Raw genomic sequence first — 24,630 nt, 5'->3', positions numbered from 1 at the left:
GATTATTATTGGTACAGTGAATAAGCATGTTGCTTAAATAGCACTTGTGCTGCAGCAAAACTATAGACTATTGATAATTATTGCTATTAATTAATTTCAAAAAATCACTGTCGGCTATTAATTTGTACTTTTATTTTATTGCTTTATTTACTCTTATCTCGAAAATGAAAGCCCCAAACATGTCCTGTCACAAATCTTTAAAATTGCAGTGAGAGCTACCTAAGAGCCTGTTCAACATCTGCATCCATTCTGACACAAAACATTTCTATAAATGGATGAGTGTTGGTACAGGATGCCCAGGGGGTTGGAGCCCTCTGTACTCCTGGAGAAGCTGGACCTTCCCTGATTATGGTCCTCAACAGCCTCAGCAAATTGGATCCTGCTTCAAGCAGGAGTTTGGATTAAGCTCCTTTCCTTTTACAGGATTATTCCATCAGTCGTGCAGCCAAAAATTAAAATGAAACAAAACCAACCAACCACCCAAAACCTAGCACATTTTTAGGGAAAGGTTTTCCTTAACTCCAGGCCCACAGCTGTTCCCACCAAGAACTATCAACTATGGCACCTCACAGGGAGGCATCTTCCAGGCAGCTCCTTTGAAACCAGATCTTGTGGAGGTGGTAAATCAGAGCCCTTAAGGGTGCTGATGATGTAGCAGGAACTCCATGCAGTGCAACTGTCAGGTTGAGAATGAATGAAGGAATCAACTGGTGAGGTTTCCAAGTGACTTCAGTGCAGAGAAAAAGATAAAAATATTATCTTTTATACAAATCAATAAATAAAATTAATATATTTTATTAGCTATTTTATTTATTAAAGATAAAATTCTTATATTTTATATAAATATAAAATATTGTAGGGCAGTTTGAGTCAGTTAAAATTATTATCAGCCAATGTGCCTGGAATAGCAGTGAATGTGATGACACTTATCCTCCTTTTTTACTACATGAGCAACAAATATGTATGAAGGAACAAAATTACAAACAATTCATAAGATAATTGATTGTATGTTATGGTTTACAATTAATTCTTTTCACTTTTCATTCAAATCAACTATAATTTCAAGTATGATTCTGCAAAGTCTCAATTCCTATCAGAAAAAAAGTGGTGCAAAAATTTCTTTCCCCCTATTTCCACATAATTTCTGTAATTAAAAAGGTCACTTTAGTTTTAAACTAACTAATTGGTGATTTTTTTCTAAATTTCAACTAAAAATATCTGTGTTGCTACTGCTCTGTCTTCAAAATTAAAGTAAGAGATCTATATTGTGATTTTTTTTTTTGTCAAAGAAAACTTTTCAGATCTGCTGATAGTATTTTCTGAAATAAAATCGTTTAAATGAAGCTGAATATCCAACATGGGGAATAATACCTTGTTTGAGCCCCTTTGTAAGCACTTTTGGGTGGATGGGGAAAGCTTCCTTCCATGCAGATAGTCTTGGTATTATATGCTGTGAACGTAAGATAATCGCCCTTGTGATTTAAAACAGATTTTATAAAACTATAAGTTTTAAGTATTCGTGCATTTTTCATATCACACTGATGAATCATGCAGAGATGCCAGTGCCATACAACAGCTTTCTGAAGCTTTTCTTAGCCATAGTAAGCATTTAGATTTATTTATATCTTTTTAGTGTTTTCTGGCTGGAGCTCCTTATCTGGCAGTCCAGCTCTTCTGCATGCTGGGGTCTAGGGAAGGGATTGTTCAGTGGTCAAAGGAAAGTTTAAGCCTTGATCCTTGACACCTAATGTGATAAAAGAACACATGCCTTTAAGGGGCATCACGGCAGTTTGTAAAGAAATGTTCACTTTCAGAAGCCAGCTACAGCTGGCTAAAAGTTGCTTCTGTTTGTGCTTAAACAGTGCCTTGGATTTTCACAGCTTGTGCTTTCCTTGTTGTATTTGCTTGTCTGCATGCTGTTTGTGCTCTCCCAAGGTTTGCAGATGCGCTCCAGTGGCTCCCCTGTCACTCAGGCTGCTGCCTGAGCCCTTGCTGCCCCGTGCCTGGCACAGCAGCCCCTGCACTCAGCAGCTGTGCAGGACTGCAGCAAGGGACTGAGCAAGGATCCCCTTCCTTCCCAGAGCAGGGGCTGCTGCAGCATCTGTGCTGGCAGGGCACCAACAGGGCACCACAAACACTGCCATGGCTCTGGGCTGTGTCCTTGCTCCCCCAGAGCCCATCCCAGGGAAGCCAGGGGGTCTCAGCAGCTCATGATCTCACTGTCATGCTTTATATGGTAAGATACTGACCCAGGACACAATGCCTTTCCCACCTGGCAGCAACTGGGGAGCCATGGTAATATTTACGTGCAGTGCTAGTCTATAATTTCTTTATTCCTGCTTATGAGATACATTGATTAATCATTCTATACACATTAGTCTTCCCATTAGTTATTAATGAAATGAAGAAGGGAGAAAGCACTTCAGGAAATTTGAAGTGCAGCAGGTTTTTTTAATATTATATCACTTGATTTGTGTGGCTTGGGGTTTGTTTTGGTTTCTTTTTTTAAAAAGCAATCCAATTCTGCTCTTTTTGACAGCTCAGTCTTCTATTTCACAGATCATTTTCCCACAAGCAGGACCAGATTACATTTCCTGTTTTCACTTCAGTATCAAAAGAAAGTAGAATGTGAGAGCATCTTTAAAGTGTGGATGGATAACTTAATACGTGTATGGGTTGAAGCATCTGGTCCACTGCACATTAAAAAAAAAATTTGTTTCAACATGTTTCAGTTCTAAACAGATACATCCAGGCTGTCATTTGAAACAAATTTTTCTAACTTCCTATTGTCACTGAAAATAGGTTATAGCTAAATATGAAATAAAAGCATTTGTTCAGGATCAGATGTAATACTATCCAGACTTAAAATTCAGTTCCTCTTTTACTTCCAAAATGTTTTTAAAACATTTTGTCTGCAGTTTCACAAACTATAGACAACATGTGATATGCAGGCTAGACTGCAATGTGTGGCTTTGCTGATAGATTTACTTCTCTAAAAGGAGTTTGCCCTGTGCTTATATATTGAATTCTTGGGTAATAGTGTTGAACACTTTCTTTGCAAAACATAATATTAAAACACCTTAATTTGCTGATCCTTCATATCAAATATGTACAAATTGATGACCTATCCAAAAATCCATGCCTGGTCTAAGAGAAGAAAATGTAAGCTTAAAGCTTTGTTTTAAGCAGCAAATCAAAAATATTTTGGGTTGATAATTTCATAAGAGAGAACATCTTTCCAGCTGAAATATCTGTTACTATTTGTTTTAATTAAATTATGTTTTAAGTAATAATAGTGAATTGGAGTATTAGGGAGTTTATTGCAAGTCCTCAGTTCTCTATTAAAAAAATCAGTTACCAAACCAAAACACAAAACAAAACCCCACTTCCATATTAAAATTAAAAGTAGTAATAATTTAAAAATTTAGGGTTGAATTTTCTCTCTCCAGCTGATAAGTAGTGTAAGTTAAAGGCTTGATTGGGATGTACAAAGGGAAACTCCTTTTCTGATTATTCTTGCTTGTACTGCAGTTTTTTTTGCAGGCTAACTAAAGGTTTATTTGAGGACATATTTTAAAATAATATTGACAGAGTGAAATGAGAGCAGAATATGTATCTGAATAATGCAATTACCTACCCTTTGCATTTTTGCAGTGTGTAAATGGGTGAAAAGCATTGGCAGCAATCAAATTCTGCTTTTCAGGGTTACAATTGCCATCAGGATTCTCTCCTTGCTTGGTTATTAGTATCACTATGAAAATTTTTCTGTAGCTGCTCTAAATCTAGCCATATGGCCAAATCAACATCAATCTAATTTAGGTGCTTTTTCTGTCAGTTCATAAACTCTATGGGAAAAATAAAATTTCTTTCTTAACCTATAAAAGAAGCCATTAAGACAATGAGATCATAGTTGGAAATGAAAGAGAGAAAACTGGATTGTATAATGAAATACTTTTGCATAAAATACATTGTGAAAGTTGAGCATCAAATTACCAATCTTCACACTTTTTCTCTCTGGATGTTGTAGCTAATTAGATTTACATTTGCTCAGCACATTCAGTAAATAATAAACTGCTTAGTGATGATGTTTTCTGCATTCGGGTCGATGGTTTTGAGCAGTCCTCCTAGAACTTTGAGAAGTTAGTCCCTCAGATGAGTGGGTTTGCCAATGCAGAAGTGTTATGCAACAGGAGCTATTACTTTTTTTTGATGTCCTGAGTGGCTCTGTTGAGGACATGCAATCCCAAACGAAGAGTTCCCTTAGTTTGCCTCTCAAGCTGTGCTTCCAGGTGCCATGGGAAATGCTGGCATGGAATGTTCCCTTTGTCTCACTCCTTTGCACGCACTGCTAACGTTTCTGTGACTCCTCTATCTGTTGTTTACTTCTCATCTGTTTCAGTGGCTTGGAAATGCTTTAATCACTGGTCTTTTTTGCATTTGGCTTTGATTATGTGAGGATCATTGGATTCTCATCCTGCTGTTTGCCTGAGGGGAGGCTTTGGATGCTGCTGCAGTGTGTAACTGCAGCCTCCAGAGCTCAGCACAGCCCTGGCACAGTGGGCTCACATCACATCTTTCTTGCTGCTGTTTCCATTGCCAGTGCTGCCCAAAGCTGCCAGGGTTCCCTGATTGCCCTGAAATGTGGGGCAGCAGGAGGAGGTGCTGGGAGAGGCAGCCCCAGAAGGATCAGTGTTCTTCCATGCACCATAAATATTGCCAAAGAAGCAGTGTGGAATTCATACTCCTACGTGGAGGTGGTGCAAAACCCTTCCTGTTTTAAGCAGAGCATTAAAGACATTGATTGATTGATTAGCCCTTTGCTCCAAGGTTTTGTTGTGACCTAGAGGCATAGGCCACCTGCCTCAGTGACCCTCATTGGAAAGCTTTACCACACCCATGGGAAAACCCCAAGACAGACATTGGAACTGCATGCAGATTTCAAAAACCATTTTGGAATGTGTTTATGCATATCACTTGATTCCTGTTTCCACCGAGATTGCCAAGTGGGAAAATGCACATGTTTTTGTTGGGTTTTTTTGCCTATCTTCAGCTTGCTTAGATTTGTAATATTCTGTGTTCAGTTGTTTGAGCACTTCTCCATGAGAGTGTCAAATTCTGTTGCATTTATAATGTTAAAGAAAATGAATTTGAAATTCCCTATGACATACTTCATGTAACTGAAAGAGTACTAAATGAACTGAAGATATAGCAGTTAATTAATGGAACTGCTAATGCTCATACAGTATTTTATGAATTAGTATGTTATGGATTAGTGAGTGTTCCTAGTAGTCCTAAATCTCAGGAAATGAGCAGGTTCTTGACTAAATGCATTATTTTCAATTCACGGTTGCTCAGCATTCTCTGGAACGTCTCTGCAGTTTCCTGCTGTGGTGGTTCTGTATATCACCAATTTGAATTTTCTAAGGAAAAAAACCATTTTCTAATTTATTCTAATTCATACTTAAGTGATTGCTATGTGGGTGTGACACAGAGATTGCAATCAGTTCCTAGAGACACCTTGTAAAAAGAAGCAATTTTGAACTTTACATTTGCTGGTAGGATACAGCACAAGAGTGCATCTTCAGCACCCTTCTCGGTAGGATGAGTCAAAAATAAATCCTTTGGTGGCACACAGTTATATCTAACCATAAAAGAGACCAAGTCCACTGAACTAGTATGTTTATTTCATTTCTTGTTCTTTTCTTATGTTGATGGAATGAGGCCCAAATTGGAGCATTTTATCAATGCCACTGTTACTGCAGGTCTGAGTGGGAGCCTCCGACAAAACACAGTTGCTGTATAAAATGACAATTTAATTATTTTTACTATATTTTCTTTGTAATTTGGAATAAGAGTATCAATTTTCAGGAGCTACACCCTCTTGAGGTTGTATTCTTTAGAGTAAGGGTGTCTGCCTTTCTCCCTTGCACTTTGTGCATCTGGTGGCATTCCCTGTGATGTGAGCAGAAAGCCCATCAGCCTTGCAGGTCCTTCTGGGCCCTGGGATGAGACACAGAGCAGCACTCCCAGCAGCTGATGGGTTCTGTGCTGCTCTGAAAAGGAAAAATTCCTAGGGAAAATTTGTGTCCTGAGCAGGTGCATTCCCAAAACTGTTGTAGGAAGCTCACCACCTCATAGGGTGTGTGGTGTCCCAAGTGTCACTATGAGACCTGTGGCTGCTCCAGTTCAGGGCTCAGATGACATCAGGGCTGTATATTCTGGTTTTGTATTGAATTTTTCCATTTCCTGTATTTGAGATATATTCATCATCCTCAAGGCTTTGCTGCGTGGTTGTATGTGCATTTTGCTGCTTTCTGTGTGATTTTTCATGTGAAATCCATACCTTCTTGTGAAAACTACCTATCCTTTGCTGTTTTGCATTTCAGGAGTATTTGGCTTTCTTAATTCCACTGTGTTTAGTCTTTTTGAACGTTTATTATTCTGAGGGCTGGTGGTTTTTTTACCCTATAGTTATGTATGACAGCAAGGATTCCATGGCAGTAATGCACACTAGCACTGCAACTCTTCTACCTGTAGTCTGGTTATACTCTTGAAATAATAATCAAAAGTCTCTCCTGTGGGTTTTTTGGGTTTTTTGATTTCTTTTTATTGATTACCATTCCAAACCCTCCATTTCACAATTCCAGTATGAAAATTTTTGAAGTTGGGATGAAAACCTTTTTTTTTTTTTCCTTTAATGCTGAATTGCATGTTTAGGGAATTTTGTGGGTTGTTTTGATATTCTCAAGTATGGAATTGTTACTACATTTAGTTACCTGTACTCTTAGCCAGGTTAATCTGTAAAGCTGAGACTCATTTTAAAAGGATAGGAAATGTTTTTTTTTTACTACATAACACTGAAAAAAAATGGTTTAAAATAATTGAATCTTGCTCTACTGAGTTATGCAAACTTCTGACAAAATAATCATGACATATCCATTGTGTAACACTACAAGGGGAGCAAACCTCTTGCTGCACTCATCTGCCACTGCCTCAGCCTAGGCTAGTCACAGATTAGGTAGGACAGGGTTTAGGCAGGACACCTCCAGCCCAGGTGCCATTCCTGCCTTCTCTCTGTGGAACTCGTGGCCAAGAAGAACTTTCTGCACAATTGTGCATTTCCTTCTGTTAAGATCCAAAGATTAATCTGTCCTCTGAAGATTTTAGTTCAATAATGAGCTGTTCTTTCAGCATTGGTGGGATATAAATGGTAGATTTTTCCTCAGTCAGTTAGAGAAAAGTCTGACCTATGCATTAACCAGCACAGTAACTCTTCTCCCCAGACTTGTGCCTACTGTTTATTTCCAAGTGCAGATGTGAGAGATTGCTGACTGCTATTGGATTTAGACTTTTTTTAGTATCTCACAACACACACTATGGGAAAGATGCCCGACTTCATTTTATTTGGTGTAATGATCAAGGATCAAGTTATCTTTGTTCCACTTGCTACTGGGCTACCTCTTAATGTGGTATATCCTTATATTTTGTTGAAGTAATTTCAAGTTTTGTATCTTGTAACTATGGCACTGAACAGCAAGTTGCTGACAAGCTTTTTTGAAATGTAAAATGTGGTTTTTTTTCTTCTTTCCTGACGTTACCACGTTCCGTTCCTCAGAATGTTTTCTCTTTCTGTGATTCCTTTTCAGCTGCTGCACATAAAGTGTGATAATGATGAACATATGTTTCAAAGACCCTCTACTTTTTTCTGGTGTAACAATGAGGATTCACCTCCTTGTTTAGATATCTCTTCCATTACGCTTACTCCTAGGAGTTCTCCTGACTCTAGACTACCACCTGGATTGTTAATACCACCACCTTCAAAAAGTGGTCTTCCAAAGCCTGCCAGTGAATACAGCTGCCCAAGACCTCGTGTAATCTTGCTGTGCAAAAGCTTTTTCCGTTTTAGTTTTTTATTTTTGGCTTTCTTTTGTTCTCTGTTGTGTATTAACTTCTATTAAAAATGTGCATTTTGTACAGTGGCTAAAGGATAGGGTGAATGAATCTTAGGTTCTCTAGGTGTGCTCTTAAAATATGGAATTTGTGAAGAGCTACTCTTTTCTACAGAGCTTTTTCTTTCCCATCCCCAAAACATAAATTCTTACTTTCCCAATATGTTTAAATTAGTCCGTTAATTAATGATCTTGGTTATCTGTCCATCTTTTGTTAAATTTTTTATATAAAGAATAGCAATTCAAAACAATTCTAAAGGTCCAAATTCAAGGCCTTCTTCCCCCGATGAATTAATAGAAAAGCAATAAGCCATTAAATGACTTTTAGAATACTTTATAAAAACTGTGCAAAATGAAGGTTGAAAATTATTCTCAAATATGAAATGGGCATATTGCTTCCTTCTTCATATTCATGTGCTTATACTCAACTTTTCTTCCATTTGCAAGTAATATTTGGCTTTTTTTAGCGACCATCCTGGCTTTCTGCATGTGTTCACTAAATAAAAATGCTTCTTGTGCTCATATGTATTCAAAATACACATTTCTTAATTCACTAACAGTTTTAATTAAACTGTATCAGTAGAATCAAAATGGCCAGTAAGTTAAATGTAACTGGGAAATGAGTCTAAAGTTTGGGTTTTCTTTTTTTTTCCCTAAAAGGTGCATTTATAACTGAATGTAAGTGCTGTTTATCTGTCTTCTAGATAGCTATAAACATTTAGCAACTAATAAGATTCTCCATTAGCACATATGATCTCCAAGACATTGTAGGATTACTCGTGGGTGTTGAAGGAAATGGTTGATGGAAGCATTTATTTATGCCCTAAACCTGACCCCACCTTCCTGATGCTGACAAAAGCCCATCCACAGTCAGAGCAATTTCAGATGAAGGAAAGGGTGTGCTTCTCTATTGTGGTTATTTTGGGTCCAGCCCATCCATTGCCCTGCTTGGGGTGGGAGCAGAAGACATCCAGCCATCTGCCAGACTGGATTATCCTGGCTCTCTGCAGGGTTACTGCAAGGCCCTTGGACTCTAACAGGAGCCTGTGATGTCTGAACTGCACTGAAATCTTTTTACAGCACATGATCCTTGAAACTCCAGTAGTAACTCAAGTTGAGGACAGTAAGAGTTTCTGGATGTGTTAAAATCTTGAAATTTTATTAATTCTTTTATGAAGTTGATTAAACTATGGTCATGATTAGGATTTTTTTTAAAAGGCAAAAAATAAAAGCAGCATGTTAAATGTAGAAATTTTTTTTTGCTTGCTATGATTCTGTATATCTGCGAAGAAATACTCCAGGTTCTTTTAGGTATTGAACAGTTATAGATCTCACTTAATCCAATTTAAAAATGTTAATCCAAATTTAAAATAGGCCTTCAAAACTCCTAAGAATCACAGAACCTCCAAGAAATAGGAAATGTAGGACTTGAAAGCCCCATGTTTTTTCGTCTTTCAGAGGAAGGCTGTGGATCAATATTGCTTCTCAGAGCCACTGCAGAGAACCTCCAGAGAGAAATAGATGTGGTTCAGGGCCATCTGTAGACTAGGCTTAGGAATCTGATGTGAGCTGTCCCAGGAAAGCTGCAGGTCTGCAGCACAGGCACTGAAGAAAGCAGGACTCCAAAATAAGGGTTTATCCATGAGACTCTCATGGACAAGCAGTGCTAAGGGCTACCTGCTTGCCAGGCTATCATATTTGTGTATTCTGAATAAAAAGATTCATGTGACTAATTTAACTTGTGCTTCAGAATGTCTGTGTGGATAGTTTGTGCAAGCTGAGTCTTGTCTCAAAGCTGCAGGTTCCACTGTGCCTGGCTGGCCTTTCTAACACACAGGGCACTGTGGGGATTTCTGTATTGTCTCAGCAATAACATGAACATGCAAAACTAGTTTTGCCATCGGCTTGTCAGTCTCAGTTTTAATCTATTTCATCCTCTGTCTTCAGTGTTCAGTATATTTAACTTGACTGTGCCTCACTTGTGCCCTGAAGTAGTGTACTGGTGGCAGGAGGAATGGACCATTCAAAACCAAATATGGCTGTAGAGTAATTGGTGGGTTTAGGGTTTCTTGTTTGCCTGGTATTATTTTTTTAATCCTTTCAAATTCCTGTGCCTTTTGAATAAAATCTCTTCAGTTTTACCTTCGAGGACAACAGGTTTATTTTGGATATTAATATTCAGTATATCACGTCTAGATTATCACTTATGGAAAAACACATTTAAAGCTTTGATCATACCACTTTTTCTAAGCTGCTAAATAAGAGGTCATGTAAAGAAGAATTAGTAAACCAAAAATACTGGGATTGTATCTTTGAATTTGTTTCTGTGCTGTCCAGAGCAGAGCACATTGTTGTTGCCATATTACCTCGACCGGGTCTCGTGAAGGTGTCTGTGCTTGTATGTTTGCAAGAGATCTGCTTGTCACAGCTTTTCAAGTGTAACTGGGATACATTTTCAATGGAAAATGGAAAAATTACAGTGCTGCTTTTGTACTGGGGAGTGGTAGCATGTCAGAGTCTGTACTGCAAATGCCTTTTGCTTGGTGTCAGGAGCTGGGGTTTGCATGCTGATGGTTGTTTTTAACTTTTTTTTCAAAATGTGACTCTTATCTGCATGCTGAAGAATTCAGTATTGTGATCTTTTTCATGTGAAATATTGCCCTAATATTTATTGTCCTTATTGTAGGCAGGCAGTGTGACACCTAAATCACCCTCCACTGACATCTTTGATATGGTTCCCTTTTCTCCCATATCCCCTCAGTCATCAACACCTACTCGCAATGGTACACAGCCTCCTCCAGTACCCAGTAGATCTACAGAGATCAGTAAGTTTTGTAACCAATGACCTACTTTTTGCTCACATTATTTTTTTAAAATAAAGCATCTTTAAAGTTTTACGTACGTTTTGCATGAAAAGCCAAATACAATTTTTGTAAATCACATTCACTAATGCCGTTTCATCTTTATGCCATCTTCCCAAAGTCCTTGATGTTGCTGCCAAGTTGCACTATAACTAAACTTACTGTGAAACTATGACATATACACTTGGAAGGAGTTGGGTTGGGGATTTTAACTTGGCTTTTCTTTTGCAGTCTCTTTTTTCTACTTAAAGGAATACTTTTAATTCCTGTTAGTTCTTTCCCTGTCAAGCCACGGTTCTAGCACCTAGAGCCTGCATTTCTGGGGAAGGCAGCAGGTGAAGTAAGTATGGCGATGGTGATGCTCAAGGGAGAGCTGAAGAAACCCCTCAGGGACACTTGGAATGCTGTTTTCTACACTGCTTTTCATATCATGCACAGCTTTGTTTAGCTGTAGTTGATGAACCTCTCCAGATTGCCAACCACTCCTAAAAGGTTTTCAAAAGTTATTGACAACACCAATGTCATTTTGCAAAGGGTCAGAAGCATCTAGGGTAAGGTTCTTGACTTGACTGGAATTTTTTCTGGAGTCCAGAAAGTCTTTTTAAAAGCTTTGGAAATCCCTTGAGGGGGAGGAGAGTGGGGCATGCACAGGTGATGTTAGAGGTTGTGGAAATACCAGTCTGTGTATCTTTCCTGATACCTATTTTAGAGTGGATAAGGGACATTTATGTTACTGCCTGCCACCATATGAACACTTTTGAGGAGATTGTGCTGTTTTGGGTCATGCCTCTAGGATGCAGAGTTTTCAACTCCCCAGTGAATAGGAGATGTGCACAAAAACAAAAATTCATTTTGTAACTTCAGTCAGTGAATGTCTTCCCTCCCCAAGCCTGTATCTGATGCACTGTTGGGTCCCATTGCTCAGAATGTCTGTCGCCTTCTAAGAAGTAAATGTTCAGGCTCTTAATTCAATAAAGAACCTTGGGGTTTTTATAGGAGAATATTTTAATATAATTAATGAATTTCTGGGGGATTCTCAAAAAGTATACTAACGGAATTTTACATCTGTCAAGTATAGTCAGTATTTTCATATAATTTAAAATAATATTAGAATATTCTATTAGAATATTAAAATAGAACTGCTCTATTGAGAGAATTTTATGGCTTTGCAATAGATAATTGAATGATTGCTTCTCTGAAACTACAGGCAATGCCATAAAATAGATCTAAATGTGCATATACAGCTTCAAAAATAGCAAGTTAACTTTAATTTAATTATAGGTTTATTTTTTTTTTACCTATTGTCCTACCTCAGTTCCATAGAAATCTTGTTGGAGTCAGAACTCAGTCTTGAGGGATCTTGAAAACTCCAGCTATATGGGATTTGTAATTGTTTAGGCAGTAGGGTTTGTAATATAAAATAAAAATATAAGAAGTTGCTTACTAACAGTGGTATCTATTGTTTAAAGTAGTTGCTGCTTCTGCACTTCACTGATTTGCCTTCAGCTGAGATGACATAGTTCAGAGATGGCACTTCAGGGAGAGATTACAAAGCCATTCATGGTCTTTATACTTTTGATCCCTACTCTTTCAGTCTGTGTCATGGTACTTTCTGTGTTGAAAATGACTGTGTTCATCAGCTATTAATGCTTTTTGGCATATTTCAGAGTGTCATTGAAACGGGAGAGGAATATTTTATCATCAAACAAGGGCTTTACTGTCCCAGATGAGAAAGTTCAGCTCCCATAAGCTTGTTCAGGCTATGCAATGTCCCATTACTGTAACCATGTGCAATAATGCATTGCTCTGTGGTGTCACTGCTGCCTGTACCAGCAAGCTGGCATTTCTTTCTCCAGTACAAGTCAGAGGGGCTGGCAACCAAGGAGACCCAAAGTTTGGAGTCTCCATTTTCTGAGATCATCTTTTCCTGTTCCTATCTCTACTTTCTTTATCACTGCACTGCACAGAGTTGTTTTGGTGAAATTACAGGGTGATTTTGTTGGATTTTATAACTTTTTAACTTTCACCTGTCTCACGTTCAGTAGTAAAGAAGGAGAAAGATGAGGGTTTGCCATCTATTTGTTAGCATCATCTCATTATTTCTTTTGCCTAAGTGGGACCTGTTACCCAAGGAGGCCACTTGTGCTGCTCAAGCAAAATGTGCTTTTAAAAGCCAAAGTTCATCTTGTTTGTCTACTGGCCAGTTTGATAAACCAGCCAAAAATAGCAGTGCCCTGGAAAGGCATGGACATTTGTAGGAAACCTGCAACAATACCAAGCACTTTTCATTCCTCCAAGATCGAGTTCCATAGGTGATTGCTGGCACCAGGGTGACAGTTCAGCTTCCCATACAAAGGAATGCCCAGAGTTAGAATTTTGCTTACCAGTTCTTCCCTTGGTGATTTCACAGGAAAAACAATTGTGTGGTGATAAATGGTACCTCTGCTTTGCTGAGCTCACAGCATGTAGTTTAAGAAACCTCACCTTTTAAAACTAGAGCAGAGCAACAGTGACCTTTTTAATTTATTTCCTTTTTTTTTTTTTTTTTTAAAGACAGCTATTTCCAAACCATTTAGGCTTTAAAAAATGAATTAAATCTTGAGATTTTGAGTTAGTGTTCCAACAGGACTGCTCACTAAATGTCTGCTCACTACAGGCTGTACCAGCAATAGCATACAAATGGGGTTTACCTATTTAAAGGAGAACATGGCATAATTTTTGTACAGGAGGCTGCAGACTGGTCAAATGCACTCTCTTTGGGTAATAATTGCAACATAGTGTAATGCAACCAAAAATGCAATGTTAGAGATTGCATACTGCTTCTTCCTCATGGAGTAAGCACTTGTAATTGTTCTTATAAGTTTTCTGAATGGTCAGAATTAGTTCATTAATTTTATTTCATTAAAGGAGGTATTAACTTATATTTCTTGTTGGGAGAGCATTAGTTTCATATCTCGGAAAAGAACTGTAGAGGATATCCTCTACTGAGTTGTTCAATTTATTTCACACAAATGCATAATGAAATGCATCAAGGTCACAACTGGCAGATGCAGAAATCTGCTCCAAGGTGCTCTTTTTCTCCAGATATTTAGGACTATTTTGTCAGAATAATGGATGTAATAATTTCCAATGAAAAAAATATGGAATAGCCTGCAGCTAAAGGAAAGGTTTTCTGGATTTCCCTCTCTGTTTATTCCAAATATTTCTTTGTGTGATTCTCTCTCAGTGTGATTCATTTTTGTCACCACAGCCTCTCCATCTGGGCAAAGCATATATCAGCATAGCTGTGTGCCTGGATGAGAGCTGAAGTAGAGATTGGGATGTCAAGCGCAGCAGAAAAGCCAAATATTTGTACTTTTGCTTAGTAATTACTAATTCTGAATTTATCATAGAGTGCAGGTAGCTGTTCTCCAGTATTATATGTTTGTTCTCCTGAATGTCAGGTCCCAGAATTTATTACTTGTTCATGTTATCCTGTGGTCTGAGCTGAGGATCTAAAACATCATTTCATGGCTTTTGAATTTGTGGGTCAGTTTTGCAGCCTGTGAAATTATATCCATCCAGAAAGGAATGAGAAAGGGAAAGGAAATTATTTGTACTGTTTGAAAGGATAATTTTCAAAGGCTTCCTGGTTGCTGTTTATTGGAGAAAGAAATGCCTGTCTATGCTACAGTAATTTTGGAGAGTGTGCCAGGCAAGATATTCTTGTTATAGCTAATTTTCATGCAAATACTCTAGCCTGAAATAAAAAGTTACCAATTTGTGCCATCTGTGCTAAAAAGGAGCCCCCCCTCCATCATGAGTGGAGTGAACACTGGTTGATGATAAGCTTATGGATATCCCAAGGAATAGTGCAGCCCTGCAGGGATGAAATCTTCATATTTCTCAATTTTACATGTTCTTCAGCTTTTGTTCTTGAGGCAAATAAAGACAATGCTACTGAAAATATTCCATGGAACTTTGTCCCTTCCTGCCTCTTAGCAGTGCAGCCTCTCTTATAACACTCAAACTTTAAATGCAGAAAAGCAGCTGTTCTGTGGACTTCTTCAGCTGAAATGGATAGCAAGTTATGATAGAGATAATTCCCCAAGTGATAGCCAGAAACCCAGCTAGGTAATGCTTCTTTATTTTGAATTTGACTCTGTGCAGGTTTTACTAGGCTCTGTCACTTGGAATAAGTCACACTCTGGTTGGTTTTAAATTCTGCCTTGTATACAGTATAAATTCAGAAATCTTTCACATTAAAGAAAGGAGTGACATTAAAGGAGGTAAAACTTCTGCTGTTCTCCTGCTAATGAGCTAAGGGCTAAGGGCTTTCATTAATAAAAGCCTAATAATAAGACATGAATAATAACCATAATAGTGTACAAAATACTTGCTTTTAAAAATAGCCATAAGTTCATAATTCAGTATGAATTACATGCAGGAGTTTTGTCTTTCACCATTTTTTCCTAAATACATTCATAGAATGTTCGTTAAGCCCTGGTGTTGGAACTGTCTGCTTTCTATTGTCTGACCACAGAGAAAGCTGTCAGCTCCTTTTAAAGGTAAAAAGAAAGAAAATGGACCTACATAATGAACCATGAACTGTTGAGGGTTATAAAGCAGAATCACTTTTTTGCCCAGTTGAGGTTAGATTGCAAGTCAAAGCTGCTACACATCTGAAGGTTATTTGCTAGGAGCATCAGAGCATTTCAGGACACTGGTTATACTGGAGCAGACCCATTTTGGCTGTGAAAGAGGCAAAAGATGAGGGAGAACCTAATTTTTACATTAGATTATCCAAGTTAAAGTCTCTCTTGCCTGCAGGTGGTCTGCCTTTGCCAGGAAAGACTGGATTTCTGCTTGGCTCTAGTGGACTCTTGGAACAAGGCTCTCTTATCTGGGCCATCTCCTGATCCCTTGTGACAGTTTGTAGCTGTTTAGCCACAGTTTTTAAAATATGTAATCAATCAAGTTCTGGTCAAATTTCTGAACTTTATCATGGGAATTTCTGTACTTTATTGTAGGAGCAAATGATGGTAGTTCCCAGTAGTTTAAAATGCCTGCTGTGCAGCCAGGTAACACCTAATTGATAAGGGCAAAGCCCTGACAGACTGATATGCACAATAACTGTTGTCTGCATGACCCCAGAGAACACAGGTGTAAAATTCTGCCTCGAAGGATGCCAAAATCAAACCAGCTGTGCAGCTGTAAGCAGGTGCTGCGCCACTGATAATGGGACTGGGAACACTGCAGTGAGGGAGTTGGGTCCAGCAGTTAATTGTCACCCAGAGCTCAGGAGTTAAGGGTGAATTTTGTGCCTAACTGTCCAGTCACTTCAGGGTTACTATTGCTCCCCTTATTGTCACGCTCAAAAACTAAAATTGTTTTGAGGCAGACAGAATGCTTGTCAGGTTTCTTGCTAGGCAGCCGTGAAAGTTAGGAGAGAGGAGATCTCCTAATGATTCTGGTCTTCTCTCCACCAATGACAAGGTTGGAGGAACTTGGTTCTATAGGTTCTGCAATCAGTGGGGTTGGGTTGGGTTAGCAAATTTTTTTTTTTTAACTGCTGTAGTTTAATCCAGTGTGAGATGGGAAAAGTGTTTAGAGATGGAGCCTTTAACTGTAGGGAAGAAAAATCTATTATTAAGGAGGAAAAAGCAACCAAAACATGAAAAACCAAAAAATATTTGAGCAGGCAGATATAAAAAACTATGCTGGTCTAATATGAAAAAAGAACCCAATTGTATTTGAGGTGTTTCTTCTTACCCAGACAAAAAAAGAAACACCTCCCCTCCCACTTGACCACTAGAATGCAAACTGCCATTAAGAAAGAGTCAGAAGGTTTTGGTATTGAGAAAGGGAAATTTGCATTAATTCTATTTATGCACCCAAATTTAGTGGAATTTTAGCTAAAGTGACTATTCATGGTCTTGTGGTTTTCTGGGGTTTTTTTTAAATTACTTTTTCTTTCTTGATGTGATCTTATTTAAGATCTTAAAACTCTGATTGTTTCTAGTTTTAATTACTACTAGTTGCTCATTGAGGAACTGTATCAAACAAAGTCCTTGCCTTGCCTGAGTATTCCCTTGTCTCACAAAAACATCCTTAACCTGAGGAGTGGCAGACAGGGGACACAAAGATTAGTTGGTTGATAATTTGTTGTTGACATAATTTAGAGATGAAATTTGGCCACTCATGTCCAGTTGCTTCCACTTGATTTCTAAAACTCCTTCTACACACAGACTCCAGAGCACACATCAGAATATGATGCCGTCTTCCAAGAGCAGCAACTTCCCCCCGGATCTCTAGAAGGCACAAGCATTAAAGGAAGATAAAGAGTGGCTTAAACAGAAGTCCAGTAGTGTTCTTGGAAAAATATTTGAGTATTAAGGTTTGGTAAACTGCCCAAGACCTGGCTTGCAAACTGGGACGTTAAAAGCTGTGGTTAATGAGTGGTGTGTCTGGCGGTGCTGACACTCAGCTCAGGAGGAGATGTAAGGTGGCTTTTTCAGAGTGCTGTTGTCCTGGCCCATACCTGTTCTCCCAGTGACTCACTTTTCTGTCGTTGCAGAGAGAGACCTTTTTGGAGCAGAACCTTTTGACCCTTTTAGCTGTGGAGCAGGAGATTTCCCTCCAGACATTCAATCCAAACTAGATGAGATGCAGGTAACTACTGACTTACGTGGGTTTTGATGGCTGTGTGCCTATTCTTGAAATATGTGCTTACCATATTCTGAAACTGTGTTCCACAAAGCACACACTAATGCAGAGTGACCCCTGTTTCTGACTGTTCCTTCTGTAAGTTTATCTCTGGTCTTTGAGCTGGAGTTTGGGTTTGCCTCAAGAGCCTCACCTGTTACCAATACAGTTGGCTACACTAATGAAGGTTTTCTCAGCACTGTAACCAAAATGATTTGGGAACTGTTACCTGGGAAGGGACTGAGAGAGATGAAAAAGTGAGCTGAGCCAAGAGTCCTCCAGATCCCTTGATCTCCAGGTGCAGCAATCACCATCCCAATGTAGCCTCCTCTTTCCCTTAGTGACATCACTTTGTTTTCTCTCAGCATTGGGCAGACTTTGGTGCTTCTGAGTCCATGGCAGTTTTCTGCTGTCTTTAAAAACAGCTCTATGGCACCCTGGGGCAATTAAACTCTGGAAAATTGATTAAAGAATTCTGAATTGTTGTGTTTTTATCAGAAAATGTTTGTTGATTCTGAAACACTCAACATTGTCCATTCAGTTATTTGACCCAGTTGTGAAACAATTCTAGGAGAAAGTTCTGAAGTTTTGGAACAAATGATTCTCTGCAGTCAGGCTTTCAAAACTTCTAGTTTCTTGCCAGCTTATCTCTAGTATTTTTTTAAGCAGCCTGCCAGCAAAAGAAAAGCCTGGAAATAATAGAAACTTGAATTTCTAGGATCCTGGCACCTCAGCAGAAAGTGTTCCCAGGGTTTCCAGCCCTCTTGTCTCTTAGGAGCCCACAAAATCCAAGAGTTTTTGCTCTCGGTCTCCTTCTGTTCCTCTCTCCCACCTAGAGAGCAGCAGAGGCTTTTAAAAATTGTTTAAATAAGATTGAAATACCATTTCGCTTTCCTGAGTCCATTTTCTTTTCTTTGTCAGTTCAGGATGGTTCCACTGACAAACTCTATTCACAGTGAAGAAATTTAGCTTCTTAGTCCCTCATATAATTTCAAAGAGCAGCTAAAAGCCAAAACTGTCTTCTTTACAATTCCAACAACAGGCTGGTGTTTTGTGAATGCCATAATGTAGTTACCCAGCCCTTAAACACACACCCCAAATCTTACAGCACCTCCCATTGATATATTAACATTTCCATTGTTTTAGGGAAAATTAAACTGTAGCAACTGTGGTTACCACTAATAATGGTATGTCAATATTTAAATGTCACAATTAAATGTCAAATTTAATATTGAAATGAAAATCTCCCATCATTGTTTGTACTCTATTGATCTAAAAGAAGGAGACAACCAATCAATAACAAAACCCCCAAGCATTAGGGTGTTACTGTGTCCTCTTGTGAAGAAAGGCAATCCCTCCCTATCATATCAGCTATTTGCTAAAAATTAATTAGTGGGCCTTTATGAAAGCACAAAACATGACGTTTATGGTCCAGCTGAGAGCAAGTGTACAGCTGAAAGGGTATGAAAAATCCCCATATTCTAACTTGAGCCAAAGCAAAGACAGTGTACAGTTATTTTACTGTGATTGGTGCAAAATACAGATTGAAACATGCTTTTCCTAATGTCTCTTTTATCTTCTTATGCTTTCCTGGGTGCACAGCGTCAGCGATGGTTGGTATATCATATTTTAATAATGGTATTTAAAGCATTTGCAATTGAAATCTGCACATGTTTGTCTTGTGTTTCTATTTTTATGCGTATTTATGTATAAAAATTTCAAGATTTATGTTTTTTTATATAGAATTCTGAGTCAGAGCTGTTTTCATTTTTGGAGGCCTCCACAAGCTCTAAGTTAGGGACAGCTGATGGTTGTTTTCTTTACTCTGTCTTGCCAGGTGCTAATACTAAGCCTTTGTTTTGACTGCTGTTTGTTTTCCATGTGTACTTGTGAAATCTCCAGTTGCCATTATCAGATTGTCACCTTTAGTACAAAAACCTTTAGTACAGAGATTGTGTTAGTACAACCACGTTTGAGAGCAAGTCTTTGTTTGGACATAATGATTTAAAACTTTTCAAGGAGCAGAAGCAGCTGTGCTGGTCTCAACAGCTGTTAGACACAGCCTTTGAGGAAGGTGAGAGCACAGAACACGTAACATGCTCTGGAAATACAACAGTGAGAAACGTGGAAGAGAAGTGTGGGCCTCTCTTCTTTTCTGAAATGCAGTGAATAAATCTTTGCATTATGGAAGCACAGCCTGGGTGTCAGTAATTTTGTATTCCATTAGATCTGTGAAGGTAAGTGTTTTACAGACACCTAGCAAACAGTCCCAAGTATAAACTTCCTGCACCGTGGTGTTGGATAGAGCTCAGCCTGCAGTGAGGATGTGCCAGCCTGATTGGAGCAGCCCAAACTCTCTTTGCCTGTTTCTTGTGAGGAACATGTGAGGTGCCTCAGCACACACGCCCTGTGTGCAGAAAAGCTGTTCTGATCTGGCCTTGTGCTTTTGGGAACAAAGTGGGAGAGGAGAGCAAGCACAGAAGAGGCACTGGAGAATAAACTCTTGAGTAGTGGGTGCTTTTCCTTTGCAACCTGCATTCTGAACTTAATGAGAACAGATGAAGTTCCCTGGCCTCTAGGGGAACACTTATTTTTGAACTTCAGCGAGGATCCAAATTTCACAGTTGATCTTTCTATTCCATTTCTCAGTCCAATCTCTGTTGATCTTTCTGGAGAGCTTAAAACTCAAACATTTGCAGAGATGTGACTTTTATAGCTCAGGCCTCTCTCTGATGACTGTCCAACCTCCTGTTTCCCTGCACCCTTATGCTGAAACATATTTTCATCTTTACTTTGACTGTGTCTAGACATGAATAAAATGAATGTCTACTTTCCCAGAAATCTTGCAGTGAGGAGAAGTTTCCCTGGATCATGAATCACACCAGCAGCAGCTGCTATAATTCATTAAAATCTCTAGGTAGTTAATATCAGAAAGCTTCCAGGAGCTGCAAGCCATTCTCCCTGCATGCCCTGAAGCAGTCAGTAGACTTGACATCTTTCCATCTCAAATAAGTTATGCTCAGCCCTCTAAATGCTCTTCTTGGAGATATGTAAATTTGTCATTGCTTCGTTGGGTTTGTGCTGACTTAAGCTCATTGAGTGAAGTCACTGTGAAGTGATAAGTGAGTGAACTTCTGAGCCATAAGATTGACTCTGACAAATTTATCTTCTGATAAAGTGCAAGTTGTCTTGTACTGCTTACTGATTTTAACCAGAATAGTTCACATCTTTGTATCCTTGACTCCAACAAAAAGCTGGTTTTGGAAGAGGGATTGGTTTTGAGTTGTTTTGAGTGAAAAAAATCTTTGCTCCTCTCTTTAGGGCATCAATCATATCCCTTAGTACAATACCATTACTTACATACATTACATACATACACAAGTGAGCCTTGGCAGCACTGTGTCACCCAGGTAGAGCAAACTGGGTAGCACAGTCAAATGTTTACACCACAGTGCTGCTACTTGCTCAGTATGGATCCCCCTTTAGGAAAAAGCAGTTTTTACTTGAAAATTCTCAGACCATTTAGTAACTATTGCCAAGAGGTTTGTTCTGTTTTTCCACATTATTCTCCTGATAGCAGTAGCTGGCAGGGTTATTAGATATTCATACACTTTTCAAGTGTTAACCTGTGATTTGAATTTGTTTAAAATTAAGTTGGTTTGACGTGGGATTTATCTTCTAAACCCAAAAGGTATGGTCTTGAGTACTGCTGTGCTTATGAGGGAAAGACTTGAGTTTGTGCCTCATCCCCATACAGATGGTTTTACAAAAAGATTTATCTTGTTTACAAGATATTTTCATGATGAAAGGGCCTGTTACTGATTTCATAGCACACAATCAGCACTCTCACTGAACAGAGCACTGCGACAGCTGCCACTGGAGTTCATGTTCTCATGGCATTTCTAGTCAGAGCCCTGTTTCCAATTGCTTAAACCTTCAAAGTATTTTCACCCAACAGGCCGAAATTTTCTTGACTTCAAGGTGGCTTTTGAGGGTCAAGCCACAATTGTTCAGCTTCTTTTAATGCAGAAAGAGAAATGAAAATAAGAGTTTTCCTGTTTTAAAAGTGAGGTTGTAACTTTAGGACTGGTGTGAATTAAGTACCTTTAGCAAGCCAAGCGTGTATGAAAGCGTACAAAAAAAGGTATTTGTAAAATTAATTTCTTTTTTGTAGAGGAGGTGGTAGCATCCAGCTTATAATCGTTTTTGTGTTTCTAATAATAAAATGAATGTCAGTAAACTGAGGAATTTTGGTCTCAACTTTTAAAGCAACTCATTGCACTTTCAAAATATCACTGTGTTTTATTTTACTGTTACGTGCCTTTAAAATTAACAGTTCTTTCACTTGCAATTGAGCAAGTATGATTTTAATTGCCTTTTTCATGAAACTCAGGTAGCAGTGGGCAGTAGAGCCCTGTCAATTTAACTGCACTGGGAGCAATTCAGAGCAGCCCCCTGAGGTGGGGCAGTCAGCGCTTTTGCTGATCTGCTCTTACAGCACTACAGAACACAGGAGACACCTTGTATCAGTAAAATGCCCATGTCATAGCTGTATTTTTCAATATAAATCTTCTTGAACTTTACTCAGGAACAACAAGTCAAACTTGTTTGGATTTCTGTCAACCTATGCACAAGAATACTCAGTGTTGTTATTCTATAGTATTTTCTTCACTTTATGTATGTACTGTAGCTATGCTTTTGTATGGTGTACATCTTTTATGAGTTAACCACTAAGACTTACTAAAAAGTGGCTGACCAAATAATGTAAATATTTGTGAATTCAGGCTGAAGTATCATTGCAGTTTGTCTGCCTAAAGATATGCTTGGATTTAAATGCTTTTACAAGGAGAATGTAATCCTCCAGAACTCACTTGGCTCTTTACTAATGATGTCTTGTTTCATTGCAGGAGGGGTTCAAAATGGGATTAACTCTTGAAGGCACAGTATTTTGTCTTGACCCACTAGACAGCAGGTGCTGATGCCAAGAAAGTCAATGTGAATTTCCTCCACAGTGTTTTTATTTCTGAACATGTACTCACAGATACTGTCCATGTGCCAAAAATTGCTTTTTTCAACATGTAAACTTTTGTGAGGCTTGCTTCTGTAAAAAATCAAATTATTTCCAGTCTTTCCCTGTACAAATGTAAAAAGTTGTATTTGTTTATGAATTATGGCTTAAATTACGCTGTTGTGTTTCTTTCTGTCACATTTTGGCCCGAGTTTATTATAACTATTAGCTTGGAAAAGTTCTTCAGAAAGGTCACTCATACCTCTCTCTCTGTCTGTCTCTGCAAATGTGCAGGCATGAATTCTACATAATACTTTACCTGGCAGCATTTTGAAATTATGCTTCTAAGGGATTATTTAATATTCAAGCAGTAAAATTATTAATATCTGCTACAAAAATTTCAATTTGCAGTGAAAAAAGCATCAAATACTAACCATTACTATATACTTTAAAAGAAAATCTGGATGCAGTGTGATTGATTTCCATCACTGTGTGTGGTCACTATCCTGTACAGATGTTTTCATTGGTTTATACAATCCAGATTTTAGGTCCTTCATTCATGGTTTAGAAACTAACAAGTTGTTATTCTGCTAATTAGTGCTTAATGAGCCTAGAAGAACTGCTAAATTGCAGAATGGCAAGGCAACTGCCCTTTGTTTTGGTATTTTATAGCTGAAGTGTAAAGTATGTACCTTGGAATCCATTACATACTAGCCATAACTTAAAAGGAAGATTATGGTCTTGCATTTACTTAGGAACTTATGTAATTTTGTGTATAAGCAGGCACTGGGCTCAGTTCTGTAATTACTTTAAACACCTGAGTGTTTACAGCCAGGCTCTGTTGAGTATAATTCTTTTACTCTCTTCTTTAGTGTTCCACGTCCTTAATGTTGAGGCTTTCTGCAGAGAATCAACCATTAGTAAGTCCTTTTTACTCACTGGTTGTTCCTGTTACAGAAATACCTGCACACCAAAATTCTCAGCTGCTGGTGAGATGAATGCTGACATGTCTATGCATACTCTTCATTAATCTTTCTCATAAGCAATAAAACTCCATCTTAAACCTATCTCAGAAAATTAGCATCATGAATTCAATTCAAAGGTTTCAAACCTCTAGTATTTTCCCTTAAAAACATACAAATGTGGAAATCCCCCCTCCCAAAATGTTCAGATTTTTTTTTTTATGAGAGGCTTTTTGCTGATACTTATAGTTTTGTCCTTAACAGTCGCAGTTTACACCAAAACCACATTTTTCAATTTTATCACGAGTATATTTATGCCTGTTCAACAAAGTACTTGTGCATGTAGCTTTGGAGTCCTCTAAAAGAATGGGATTGTTCCTCTGCTGGGTTTGACACATCCTCAGGTACCTTGCTGAACTGGGGCCTTAACATCCTGAATTGCATTTGTCTTCCTCTCTCTTATTCTGAGTTCATCATTCATATAGAGTATTATAGAGAAATATATATATATATAAAAATATATGAAATCACTAACAAATAGAATAGTATATGTTTCATAAAGAAAAGTCTTTATAATTTTGTTTGTCATATAGTATTTTCGAATTTGTATAATGAGGATGTTTAGTAGCCATAGCAATGGCCTTTTTTAACAAATAGAATTTGTATTTTTATTGTACTTTAAAAAGCTTTACATAATAAGCATCTATTTAGTGGTCATTTATTATCAATGGTAACACTAAGATAATATTTGCACATTTTAAGAAACCTTTTTCGTTACTGATTTTTATGATAGTTGACTGCAAATGGCATGGTTAAATCTTATATACCTGGTCAATGCATACAAAAATACTTAAATCAACACAACAGTGCATTTTTAATTTTTATGTGATCCAATTGGAAACTGTATTTCTATGTAATCTCAAATGTCTGTTTAATTTTGCCTAAAATAAATGTTTTTAAATAAATTGCCTCCTGGAACACAGTGTTCATCCACTAAAATGCCCAGTTAGAAAGAAGGGTGGGATGGTGGTTAAATATTGGGCTGGATCTGTCACAAAAGAGGGTTTAGAGCTGGAATGGGTCAAAAGTCACGTTTGGAAAGGATCTGATCTCAGACAGGGAATGACTCCAATCCTTTTTATTACTGAGTTTGGGCTAATCTGCAA

The 24,630-nt window shown here is 38.1% G+C and overlaps 1 protein-coding gene across 14 annotated transcripts in view; it reads left to right on the top strand.

Moving 5' to 3' along the window:
• Window positions 1-24,429, top strand: part of GULP1 (GULP PTB domain containing engulfment adaptor 1) — a 143,783-nt gene extending 119,354 nt beyond the window's left edge. For 5 of the 14 annotated variants that reach the window (XM_030277873.4, XM_030277867.4, XM_072931600.1 and 2 more), the window contains 5 exons: window positions 7,647-7,871; window positions 10,636-10,774; window positions 17,367-17,461; window positions 19,097-19,132; window positions 22,402-24,429. In XM_030277873.4, the coding sequence (XP_030133733.1) occupies window positions 7,647-7,871; window positions 10,636-10,774; window positions 17,367-17,461; window positions 19,097-19,132; window positions 22,402-22,473 (567 nt within the window). In that variant the 3' untranslated portion in view covers window positions 22,474-24,429. The remainder of the gene's footprint in view (window positions 1-7,646; window positions 7,872-10,635; window positions 10,775-17,366; window positions 17,462-19,096; window positions 19,133-22,401) is intronic. The other 9 variants (XM_032749471.3, XM_030277882.4, XM_072931603.1 and 6 more) reach the window with 5 other exon arrangements.
• Window positions 24,430-24,630: the final 201 nt, after the last annotated feature.

Source organism: Taeniopygia guttata, chromosome 7 (genome assembly GCF_048771995.1).
Source record: "Taeniopygia guttata chromosome 7, bTaeGut7.mat, whole genome shotgun sequence".
NCBI classification, from domain to species: Eukaryota; Metazoa; Chordata; class Aves; order Passeriformes; family Estrildidae; genus Taeniopygia; species Taeniopygia guttata.
The sequence above is the reverse complement of the archived record's forward strand: the minus strand, read 5'-3'. Positions and strand labels throughout refer to the sequence as shown.